Below are 11,924 nucleotides of genomic sequence, written 5' to 3' on the forward strand. Positions count from 1 at the left end.
AGAAAGTATCTTAATCACTGGAATGGTGCGACACAGCTATAAAAGGCGCACACCCGTCTCCGAGTCCCAAATCGTCACGACTATCAAGCCTACTACGACCAAACTCACCATCACCATCACCATCATACAACAACCGTCAACAGCAAACATGGTATTTGGTACTAATTCCACCAGCATACCATCAACACGCACCGTTACCACCGCCACCCCTCGTCCCTCCTCTCCAATGGACGACGAAGATGTCGTAGAAGTGGTCGACACCGCCGCCTCCACTTCATCCTCCTCATCCCCTCCATCCACCCGCCTCATGGCCGTCGGGAAATGCAAAACGGAACTCAAATCTGGCAATATAGGCCTAGATTGTCCCTGCTCACGGGGAATCTTCTCATTATCCCATACCAACGATATCAGCGATAAATGCATCGACTGCGAGCACTCCATTGCAGATCACGAGGGCATTGATATTGACATCCAACGAAAAGGTACGTCCCTTCTTAACCCCCCTCCCTAATCTCTCTAATCCATATAACCATCCCCAAACCAACCGACCACCAATATCTAATCATAGAAATAGAAGGAGACCCCCGGCACACAACCCTCACCAAACTCACCAATCTAATGGACCTCTACCCCCTGCTCTATGTCCGCGGCATCCCCGACAGCGGCAAAGGAACCGTGAACCAATTCCGACGCGAGAATATCATGCTCATGACGCGGGAGCAAGAAGCAAATAGTTTCTTCCTTCCTGTGGATAAGCCGCTTGAGGAGTTCGATTCGGAGGATGATCGTCTCCTCACGCAGATTTTGGGCTCGTTTAATCGTCTTTGCAATGATCCGCAGATCTTCTTCCTGTTTATTTATTTTTTGACCCTGTCGGCGTGGTTAAGTGATCGGTTTATTAAACAGGTGGTTTTGCCCTATTTGCCGGCGCCCGGGGCGGGGATGAGGGGGTTGAGATAGGGATTACTACGTAGTATTACTAGGTGATTTTGGGGTATGTGGTGGTGGGGAATTGAATGGATGTTCGGCTTATTGAATGGATGAATTATGGTTATTGTGAGTATTCTGTTGTAGTAAATTTGTAGTAGTTGTTGTAGTGAAGTACTGTAGGGGTGTATACAACTAGTTTAGTAAGTATATATAGTTCCCAAAACGGTAAAATCACTACAAAAAAACTGGTGTACTGACGATCCACGATAACCATAAACCAATCGAAATTAACTAACTATAGAATGTATACTATCTTAGTTACTTCCTACTGCATCAAATATGCAGCAACCGAAAAAAGGGGGTGTCAACGTGACCGACAGATGATGCTGATCACATGAAAAGGGCGAAAAATAACAAAACAAAAACAAACGACCCTATGACGCCAAGCTCCCGAATGCGAAAGCGATGCTGCTTTTGCCGCTTGCCGAATAAGCAAAAGCAAAGCAAGCAAGCGACAAGTAACGCTGACAGCCCATGTGATGGATGTTCATTACCGACCGACTTTTTTTCTATTTATTTTAATTTGCCCCATGTTGCATAGATGCCTATTTTGTGACATCTCGATTGCTATTGTACACAGTAAGCTGATTCTTCACTTGGGCCACAACTAATAATACCGACGGAGTGGTACGGGATCATTCTAGTCATGATGTCCTCCGTCCGGCATATATCCATGGTAAAGTAAAAAGTGAAAATAGACTTGAAACGGGTTCCATCCCACACCAACCATTCTATCACAGTTTAGATATTCCGGGGAGGCTGAAGGTGGTGCGGTAACAAACTTAGATGGCAAAAAAAAGTATGGGAAAGGCCACCTGGCCGGATTACGTATTGAACACGGCTGTAGCCGCTGCCTGCCGACCGACCGACCGACAGACAGTTTTGAGTCAAAAGTCGCGTCGCGGAAGTTTTCCCATAAATGCTGAGATTTGAGTTGCGCGTGAAAGCGATAAGTGGTTAGTAGCCTATAACCCTTGTCGAGGCTATTTCCGTCCCCTGCACTAAAATTGAATGAACACCGACTGCAGCGCAAGGCTACGATCGGGGGGCAAGATTTGTGGATCAAATAGGCTGGAAATTGCCTGAGATCTACTATAAGTTGTCTGGGGTATGTTATTATGGTATGGAACTTGGCTGGAAAGCGGCAAATCAAACGCCAAATAAGAGGCGAGAACAGCCTCGCGCGGGATGAACCCCATGACGCGACCGACGACGCGACCGGCGCGTACCGGGATGAGCGACCTCACGACTGGTCAACTTTCTTGGACAAACAGAAAGACTGTGACTCAAGAATGAGATTCATCAATAGCGGTTAGCTGTGACTGTGATAGTGTAGTGTCAAGTAGTGATCTGTTAGAATGTTTTGGAATCATCTTGATGATCATCGATGAATCAGGCCCAACAAAAAAAATAATCTTCCCCAAAGGCTGTATTTTTGGGGCTCGGAAGAAAGAGATCAGGAAGAGTGAAAGGGATCGAAGAAATTTTTGTTCAGTTGGCAACCGCTAAAGCGGCAAGGCAAAAGAAAAGAAGAAAAAAAAAAAGAAAAAGGAAAAAAGAAGGAGTGAAGGGGAAAAAGCAGTAAGGCGGAATGATTGGTAGACTGAAAGAATGGATGGACTGGAAAGTGGGTCAGAGTTATCAGTTGCAGGAGCGACGCGGACTGGCTGGGGAGATGAGTGGCTGCAGGCCTGCAACCCCAGCGTAAGGGGGGCGACAGCCAACGAGAACGAACGCAGGTGTGGTGAGTGGAGTCGCCGATCAACAAACCAGAGATGACGGAATGGCGCTTGGCCACCCAAGAGCCGCTAGTGGAGGCGCTAAAACGCAGCGAGCAGTGCCAGAGCGGCCACTTCCATGGGTGAAAGCGAGTGGAAAGCGAGTGAAAGCGACCGCTCGTCGCTGCTTTTGCCGCCGCCGCCGGGCCCAGCCCCCCCTGACGCCAGCTGCGCCCGGGCGCTGTGACTCAGCCTATATAAAGGCCCAACCTCCCACTTTCCTGTCGCTGTTGGAATTTTTGATCCTGGTCTTGGCACCGCCCGGAAAGCCATACTGTCCTCTCTTCCCGCCCGCCATCCTCCCCTCCCCTCCCTATACACTCTCTCCACACTCACGTACGGTTTGCAGAGATTACTGCTGATATCAGCTGTTTTATATCTCTGCTATTAACCTGCTGGATCTAAACACATTTCCGGGAAGAAGATTTTTTAGGGAAGCCAAGAAAAAAAAGAGTATCAAATCGGGAAAGAAAAATTCTTTTCTTCCCTTTTTCTCTTTTTTCTTCTGAACTCCAAACCGTTATCAGTCTCCGTTACTGAAACAGGAAGTTTGCAGCCTCAGGTGTGCATCTTCGCCACACTCTCTCTCCAAATCGCAGATAGACATTCCCAATTCATACAAAAACCAAGAAAAGCAAACAAAACACACGCACCTCCCCTCTCAAAAAAAAGTTGTGTCATCTACCACAAAAAAAACAACGTGCTTTTTCTGTCATCTCACACTCCCTTCCTCTTCTGCATCTTGTTCACTTACTTCCATCCATAAGTTTGTGAACGCTGCTGCTCTTGAGTTAATCTCCCCTAGAAAACACTTGACTGTGCTTTTCTAGTCCCCTGGTCGCTGCCTTATTCTCCCTTCCCATCCACCTTATCCTCCTTCCTCCACGGCGGCTTTTTGTCATCGCCTGTCACATACCTCTGCACTCCACCTTGACTTCATTCCGTTTCGTCTTCGAAACGGTTTATTGCTTGGATCCCAGAGCAGTATTGCTGCAGGGGAGACATTGACTTGTCCATCTCCCGCAAAGGGTACGTTGTTCTCTTCACTTGGTCTTGACCTCACTTGTCTTGCCTTTCCAGGCAGACACCTCAGGTGCCTGTCGCTCTTGAGTCTCTTTGAGCGTCATCTCCATCTGTCACTCACCTTGTCTGTCCTCTCTTGACTGACTTTGAGCTCTGCGTCTACACAGACTGCTATCTGCAAAAAGCTTTTCTATCTACTCTCAGCGTCGGCTGGTTTACGGCTCGAGTATTCCACTACTCACGTCGCGATGGATTCTCTTACGACCCATCCTTCTACCGCGCAGCAGGCCCGGGCCTTCACTTCCCCCGCCTCTCTGTCCTTCCCCGGTGGTGCCGGCGACTTGACTCCGCCTTCCGATAAAGACGGAAACATGGCGATGGCTCAGGGTGCGAATGGGATGATGAACGGTCAGCAGCAGGGAGGAAATGCCGCTAATGGCAACGGGGTGGCGCCCGCAACTCCAGCTGCGACTCCCGGTGCCAACACTCCGGGAAGTGGCATTGTGCCTACGTTGCAGTGAGTATACTCTTGCTGTCTCTATTTCTGGGTCACCAGATTACTGAACAATGATCTCTCTTTTTCTTTGAAGAAACATTGTCGCGACGGTCAACCTTGACTGTCGTCTGGACTTGAAAACGATCGCTCTCCACGCAAGAAATGCGGAGTACAACCCTAAGGTATTACTTTCCACACCTCCCTGTGCTTGATATGTCAGGGCATAGTGTGGCTGAACTGTTCTTTTTTCTTCCAATAGCGTTTCGCGGCCGTGATCATGCGTATCCGAGAGCCGAAGACGACCGCTTTGATCTTCGCCTCCGGCAAGATGGTGGTTACTGGTGCCAAGTCGGAGGATGACTCCAAGCTGGCTTCCAGAAAATACGCACGTATCATTCAGAAGCTTGGTTTCAATGCCAAGTTCACGGATTTCAAGATCCAGAACATCGTGGGTTCTTGCGATATCAAGTTCCCCATCCGCCTGGAGGGTTTGGCCAGTCGCCATCACAACTTCAGTTCCTACGAACCTGAATTGTTCCCCGGTCTTATCTACCGCATGATGAAGCCTAAGATCGTGCTGCTTATCTTCGTCAGTGGAAAGATCGTCCTCACCGGTGCTAAGGTCCGTGAGGAGATCTACCAGGCGTTCGAACTGATCTATCCTGTGCTTTCGGGTATGCATTGCTCTCCTCACTTCGGATTTGAAGTGGTCATCGTGCTAACCAGGTGTAAAGATTTCCGTAAAGTCTAAAAGGGCATCGCCTTTTCTCAGGAAGATCTCGACCACCTCGTCCTTCCCATCTTCATCAACTTGTATTAACACTTGGCTTTTCCCCTTGCACTGGCCCGCGAGGTTGTACTATGAACGGACAACGCGCTTCAACCCAGCACGGCTGATGCTTTTTTTGCTGTTCCGATTTTTCTCTCTTCTACACCTTTGCACATCACGATTTTCATGCTAGCATCTGTACGGCGTTCGAGCGATTGGTCTCTATTATCCTTTTTTCCTTCCTGTTTCAACAAACAAAGTGTCTCACCATCTTAGATAGTCGCACACCGCAGATTCAAGGGGGCGGTACTGTGCGCTGGTCGAATGGTTGCCTCCTTCTAATTATTGGTTTTCTGTTCTTTGCCTATTGGCAGTGATCCTCGATGTGTATGGCTTTCGTCATCGCTCGAGGTGGTTCGGACCTCCGAGGACTTGCTTGCTATTGATTCGGAGGGTTAACTTCTCAAGCTCAAGCACCCAAAAAAAAATCTTTCCTGTTTATTGTTCTAGATCGCTACGCTCTGCTACGGAAGTGGATGAAATACACACTGGGAGAATGAAGGATGGGCGTGCGTGCCCAGGTTCCAAATAGTGGCATAATTATTCTTGACTATTTCCTTATTACTTTTATGGGTAGAAAATGAACTCGAGACATGCATGCGCATATCCCTTGTCTGTTCCAGTGTCATATGATGTAGAACGTCAGTGTGTCGGACATTAATCTTAACTATGTAGTAGCTTGTAGTAGTTTATAGTTTAATTAGTCTTGGCTGTGTGTTATTAAAGTGTGTACCTGATAGATAACTCCTGCGGACGGACGGGACCCTTGCATGAATTTAATTTCCCCGTGATTCGGGGTTAATATCTCCACTCCCCCCCTGTTCTTCCTGAAACAGTGGGTGGTACATTATTGTCATGCAGCTAGAACCTGTCTTGACCTTATGTAGTAGTTGTTTGTGTGTCTTTGAGGTCAGATCACGTCGGGCATGCTTTTTCCAATGCTCTAATTTGGTGTAGTACTCATGTCCTTGTCTGTCCGTCTACACATGAGTTTGATTAACCTACACACATCAGATAGAACGATGAAATCTAATTCGACTAGAAGAATAGAATAGATTTTACCTCTTGTATATCGGTGATGGAATAACCACAATTGAAGTTTTCAGACGCCCCGTAAAGCCAACCAACCAACCCACCAACCATTCCCTGAAGCCCTAATCTGTCTCTCCTTGTCCCTTGGTACGATGTGCTGATAGGCATAGTTTCAGTTCATGTGTTGAAACGTGAATGGACTCGGCCTTCTTTGCTGCTTGAACAAATTGGGAGTCGTTCCCTGGCTGCCGAGGGGGGAAGCCATGCCCCTGATTGTAATGAGGAAATGTCATGTTTACTTTACAGGGAACATTTAGTTGAGACTAGCACCGCTGTTGATTCTGTAGTGCACTTGTGAGAAGCTATGGTGCAGATAGGTGGGTGGTTGTTGGGCTAGCTACCTTGCACAAGGACTCAGTAGGAGAGTAGATACAACATTTCCAAGTCGCTTCTTTCTGTGATTTGATAGATATACTAGAAGAGAAAGGCAGTTATTACACATCTTGCTTTTATTCCAACCTCAGATTATGGTTTGTCTCTTATATTCTCCAAATTTCCATTTTATCGGACCAAGTGCACGTAGTATGTCCCCACCCTCTATACGTACACACATCTTTTACTGCATATTTCCACCGTCAATATATACAGTCTAGTGAAGTCTACACAACAGCAAACTCTAATCTATATAACCCCCATTTTTGTTTCCTCACAGCAAACTACCTCTCTTCGCCTTTCTCGTCTTCAACAACTCGTCCATCAATCGCAACCCCTTCGGTCCTGAACGACTGCCATCCTCAGTTCCATCGAACTGACTCTCCGACACTGCAGCAGGCCACTTCCACAAGTCCTGCAGCGCAGGATCCAGCTTACCTTCCAGTGCGTCGACGATCCTGTCGCCCAGCACGGGGAGGAACTTGTATCCGTGGCCGCTGCCGCCCGTAGCGAGGAAGAGGCCAGGATGGTCGGGGTGGTATGTTATGATGAAGTCGCCATTGGGGCTGTTATCAATTGTATATATTAGCCAGGAATTCAACCAATTACACAGTTGAATGGGGATAGGCACTCACGTATCAGTGTACCAGCAAACGCGAGTCTCAGCGAATGGCCGATCCGCGAAGGAGGGAATCAGTTCCTTCAAAGCCTCCCGGAATGCCTTTTCGCCTTCGGCAGGAATAGGCACTCCCTTCTCTGGCAGACTGACATGCATGTTCTGTCCCTCGTCCTTGGTGGTGCCAGGAACCGGGACCTGGACAGGATTAACGTAACCGTACGCATGTCGGGCAATCTTGAGCAGGTTTTTGCGCGGCGGGATGATGAAGATGCCCGTCGCGAAGTTAAGAATCGTAGGCATGTGCTCGAAACGCTTTTGTTCTTCGTCTGAGATGCGGATGTATGCGATCGCTTGACCGGTCTGGACGGTTCGACCGCGTAGATCGACGAGCTTGGCGGTCCAGGCTCCTGTTGCGAGGACGACAAGGTCGGCTGTCAGGGATGATCCATCGGCAAGGTTGACGCCAGTGACTCTGTTGGTCTTGTCGTTGCTGTATTGGAGACTGCTCACGTCGCCAGTCTTGAAGATGACCTTTCCTTCCTGGTCCAGACGCTGCTTGGTGTACCGGACACCCGCTTCGGCGTCGGACCAGCCTGAGCCCCAGTTCACGTAGCCACCTGCAACGCTGCGGTTCACTCCGTAGGCAGGGGCGACACGCGCGACCTCCTCACGAGTGGGGAGGAGTTCGACATCTTGGCCGGGGATTTGCTTGACGTTTTCGTAGCTCTTGTTGGCGTAGTCGCGGGCATTGGTACTACCGGGGGGATAGACCAGGAGAAGACCGTTCTGGATGTATCGGCCTTCTTTGCCCCACTCGGTGTTGCGCCAGAGATCAAGGGCTTCGGCGGCGAGTTTGGCGTAGTGTGGTTGGGAGTAGTCGGCACGAACAATACGGGAGGAGTCGACGGAAGAGCCGTGCGGGTTGGGGATAATCGGGGAGGCTTCCAGGAGGGTGATCTGAGAGTTGGGATGACGGTGCGAGAGGGAGAGCGCAGTAGATACTGGATTGAATGAGCAAGTTGGCTCATGCTGGACATCCGGGGGGAAAATGGGTGCGGTGTGTGTGGTGCGACTTACGGCCGAAGACCCCTCCGCCGACAATAAGAATGTTGGCGGGGAGTGACATGTTGCGGGTGGAGCAAACAAATTATAATGATGAGAGAGAAGGCGAGAATCTGAATGGAGTATATTGAGAGGAGGTCGACTCTCACAGAATGAGGGGAAGAAAGAGACTATATAGTTGGTGGTATGATTCGGAGATGCAGCGATAACGGCGCATTGGCAAATGAAATTAACAAGCTCGTGCCTGATTGTCTTGGCGGTCGGTGTCCGATCTTTGAGTTTCTCCAACTTCTCCATCTTTTCCTCTCACCTCCGCACTTTATTCCACATCACTCCAGTCGCCGCAACCATGAGCGCACCACGAGTCGGGCGAGCAGCGCTGAAGAAGGCCAAGTTGCCTGCTTCTGCTTCTGCTTCCAAGCCAGCGCCTCGATTCCCAGTAGCAGATGGCACCGGGTTAGTCCTAACGAACTCCGCATTGCCCATGTCGCTTTCCGTCAGCGACAAATCCAGTCCACGCCTACTGACTTACTGTGATATGCAGACCCAAAACCTTACCTAAACGTGCCAACCAACACCTCAAGGACCTCCCTTCTACGCCTCCGCCCGCCCCCGTATCCCCCAGAATCATGACCATCCTCGGCGTCAGCGCCCTCACTCTTAGCACTTACATCGGCTACCTCTACGCCTCCTACCGTCGCGAAGTCACCCAATCGCAATCTCTCTCCGTTCCCCACGATGTCTCCGACCGCTACAACCACACCGCACGCACCTTCGACGCAGACGTCGAAATGTCCGAGAAAGTCATGCGCATGGGCTCCAAGCGCGCAGACTTGATCAGTCGCGCACGCGGCGATGTCCTCGAAGTCAGCTGCGGTACGGGTCGAAACCTCCCGTATTATGAGCTCGGACAGCGGAGGGGGCTCGATAACAAGGGGCGTGTCGGTGTGCATGGATGCCGGTCCGTCACATTTGTGGATCTGAGTCCGGAGATGGTGGGGATCACCAAGGCCAAGTTCGCGAAACAGTTCCCGGAGCATGAGGTGCCGGTGAACTTCGAGGTGCAGGATGCGGCGGGTGTTTCTAGGCGTCCTGTTGATCCGTCACGGAAGGGTGACGAGGGCTATTATGATACGGTGGTGCAGACCATGGGGCTGTGTTCGATGCCAGATCCGGTGGGCACGTTGCGCCATCTGGGGACGGTTGTTGACCCGAACAAGGGTGAGATCTTGTTGTTGGAGCACGGGCGGTCGCATTATGATTGGCTCAATCGTATCTTGGATAATTTGGCGTCGGCGCATGCGGATAGACATGGGTGTTGGTGGAATCGGGATATTGGGAAGATTGTGCGGGATAGTGGGTTGGAGGTGGTGGAAGAGAAGCGCTGGCATTTTGGGACAACGTGGAAGTATGTCTTGCGGCCGGCGAGGAGAGAGAAGTGATTATATAGGAGATGTCACTTGTATATTACTAGCTAGGGATTTTGATAGACTTTGATGACTGGATGTATTTGTAAATAAGCATAGCGGGGTTTATAACTGTGACTATATAATCAGACAATTTGGATCACAATGTGAAGATGACTGTGTAGTATTTACTCGCTACTATTCGCCTTAGCTATAGCTGTATCTTGTAGCTTAACTAAAGAGTGAACAAGTATTGAATAATGAGGTAAGCATAATACTTATGATCATAGTAGTTAACCTAACCTGTGACATCCTTGTATGGAAACATGAATCAATATACTTCTAATCCAACCAAGGTACTATAGTAACGGAAACATCAAACCACTATCCTTAACCCCAGTCTCATTTATACCATACTCCCCGGATTATACTAAAATATTCCCAATACCAAACTCTAACCTGCTACTCGAAATCCCACCCCAGTTTCCCAGTCACGCGACGCGAACACATCACCGGGCCAACAATTCCAAACCAGAACCGATGTTGAGAAAATCCATCAAAACCAAGGTTTGACCCGATCATCTGAGAACGGTAGAAGCATTAGATCGTCGAGATGAAGTCAAGATGGCGTTGTGATTACGATGATGCTCTGGATCTGCGTCTGCGGGGTAAACATAGATGTGTTGGCCCTGATGTTGGCGTGGACTAAACTACATGTAGGCTAGACTGGGATGCTACCTGTGTGTTGTGTAGTATGTATGTATGTAGGTCCCCTCACAGGATACAGTGTATACATTATCTATTATTAATGTAAGTATTGTATGTGTATGTGTATGTGTATGTGGGATAAAGTTTATCTGTATAGGAGGGGCGGAGAATATTCCTGTTTGTTTGTTTGTTGGGTGGGCGGTGTTGTGCAGTGCAGGTATTGATGGATATATTGAAGTTTGGGAGTGGTTAGGTACATGCTTTAGATGTAGGGAGGGAGGGGGAACATGCGGTCTATTATTGGGGTGAGGGTTACTATTTTACTTTGTGTTGAAAGGTACGGAGAGTTAGTAGTAGTAGTAGTAAGTAGTCACTGAGTGGTCAGGGTTCCGAGGGCCCTGATCTAGACTACTATCTACGGAGTATAGCATTTAGAATTCAGGAGTGATATACTCCGGCTGACGCTTACTTGCTATCTATTGTCTACTGTATACACATACTTTCTTTGCATAGATAGTAAATAGACACATCAGTGCTTTGAATACGAGAGCTGAATAGTGGGACAGACCCATCACCAAGAGTACCGTGCATGAAATCCTGACGATCTGGTGCACCGACAAAAGCTGAAGAGGTGGGATGATGATGTGATGCCGATGATGATACACAACTTCAATTCCCAGCCTGTCTGTCCTGCTGTATTCCAGCTGCAGATGCTGCCCGCCACGGAAAAGAGTGGAGATAAAGTACATACATACATACATTGCAGCATGTGAGTTGTACGACTTCCCCTTCCACTCTACCTACCCACTCTCCTACCTCTCCGTCTCTACCCATCCTCTTCCCGTCCGTCTGCATTGCATTCCCTGGACTGCAGGAACTATGACAATTGCATACGCACAATGATGAATGCATGGTGGAGAGAGAAAGTGGAGGGTGGAGAGTGGCTGTGACTATCTGACCAACCCATTGTCTTGTCTGCATTATTCTTTTTGTTGCTCCGTCGAGAACATACCTGGAAACAATGGATAACATTCTCCTCCTAGGCAACAGATAGGTAACTAACGATGGAGTATGAAGATGAGACCTGGAATGATTCATAGTTAACTATCATTGGTGATGGTGACTTAGATGATTGGTGAACCGTCCACCTGTCGCATAAGGTTGGTGATCCCTTGCTGAGATGTGATACATCGCTCATTTTCCCGATCTACAGTAGGAGAGGCAGATAATATTTACTAGAATGTGTGTCTGTGTGTGTGCACACACACATCGCATAGATGAGGCCATAGGTATATTCTGTCCTATCAACCACTATCTATTCACAAGAGACTGGCCAGCTACCCCTGCTACTGCAGTGCACAGCAATATGCATGACAGCCTCGTCGCGGTATCCCAAATCCACAGACTTCCCCCAGCCAAGACTAGGAGTGGCGAGGCCCGGGTTCCATGCAGAAAGGAGCGCGCTGTGCCCTTTGTCCAGCTCTGGTCTTAGCGCGACCTCTCATCCATCCGATTGGGTCCTCTTCCAATCTTCTAGACGACCCGGCAT

At 48.9% G+C, this 11,924-nt stretch overlaps 4 protein-coding genes across 4 annotated transcripts; 3 read left to right on the plus strand and 1 right to left on the minus strand.

Annotated features, from left to right (window-relative positions):
• Positions 1 to 148: 148 nt before the first annotated feature.
• BO79DRAFT_278793 (uncharacterized protein) lies at positions 149 to 1,314 on the plus strand (the record flags this gene model as incomplete). The annotated part of the gene is made up of 4 exons (XM_025687930.1): positions 149 to 482; positions 575 to 820; positions 1,111 to 1,130; positions 1,249 to 1,314. 4 exons carry the CDS (start codon positions 149 to 151, stop codon positions 1,312 to 1,314), a joined length of 666 nt encoding a protein of 221 aa, XP_025542890.1.
• Positions 1,315 to 4,039: 2,725 nt separating this feature from the next.
• BO79DRAFT_252129 (putative TATA-box-binding protein) lies at positions 4,040 to 5,038 on the plus strand (the record flags this gene model as incomplete). Its single annotated transcript, XM_025685906.1, has 4 exons — positions 4,040 to 4,308; positions 4,382 to 4,469; positions 4,547 to 4,961; positions 5,022 to 5,038. 4 exons carry the CDS (start codon positions 4,040 to 4,042, stop codon positions 5,036 to 5,038), a joined length of 789 nt encoding a protein of 262 aa, XP_025542891.1.
• A 1,700-nt stretch (positions 5,039 to 6,738) lies between these two features.
• Positions 6,739 to 8,384, minus strand: BO79DRAFT_190017 (NAD(P)/FAD-dependent oxidoreductase). The gene is made up of 3 exons (XM_025680700.1): positions 8,277 to 8,384; positions 7,216 to 8,200; positions 6,739 to 7,146 (listed from the first exon to the last, which is right to left on the minus strand). Exons 1-3 carry the CDS (start codon positions 8,323 to 8,325, stop codon positions 6,855 to 6,857), a joined length of 1,326 nt encoding a protein of 441 aa, XP_025542892.1. The 5' UTR covers positions 8,326 to 8,384; the 3' UTR covers positions 6,739 to 6,854.
• A 214-nt stretch (positions 8,385 to 8,598) lies between these two features.
• Positions 8,599 to 9,703, plus strand: BO79DRAFT_190020 (class I SAM-dependent methyltransferase; the record flags this gene model as incomplete). The annotated part of the gene is made up of 2 exons (XM_025680701.1): positions 8,599 to 8,717; positions 8,806 to 9,703. Exons 1-2 carry the CDS (start codon positions 8,611 to 8,613, stop codon positions 9,701 to 9,703), a joined length of 1,005 nt encoding a protein of 334 aa, XP_025542893.1. The 5' UTR covers positions 8,599 to 8,610.
• Between the last annotated feature and the right edge of the window lie 2,221 nt (positions 9,704 to 11,924).

This window comes from Aspergillus costaricaensis (genome assembly GCF_003184835.1).
Source record: "Aspergillus costaricaensis CBS 115574 unplaced genomic scaffold BO79scaffold_6, whole genome shotgun sequence".
In the NCBI taxonomy this organism is placed as follows: domain Eukaryota; kingdom Fungi; phylum Ascomycota; class Eurotiomycetes; order Eurotiales; family Aspergillaceae; genus Aspergillus; species Aspergillus costaricensis.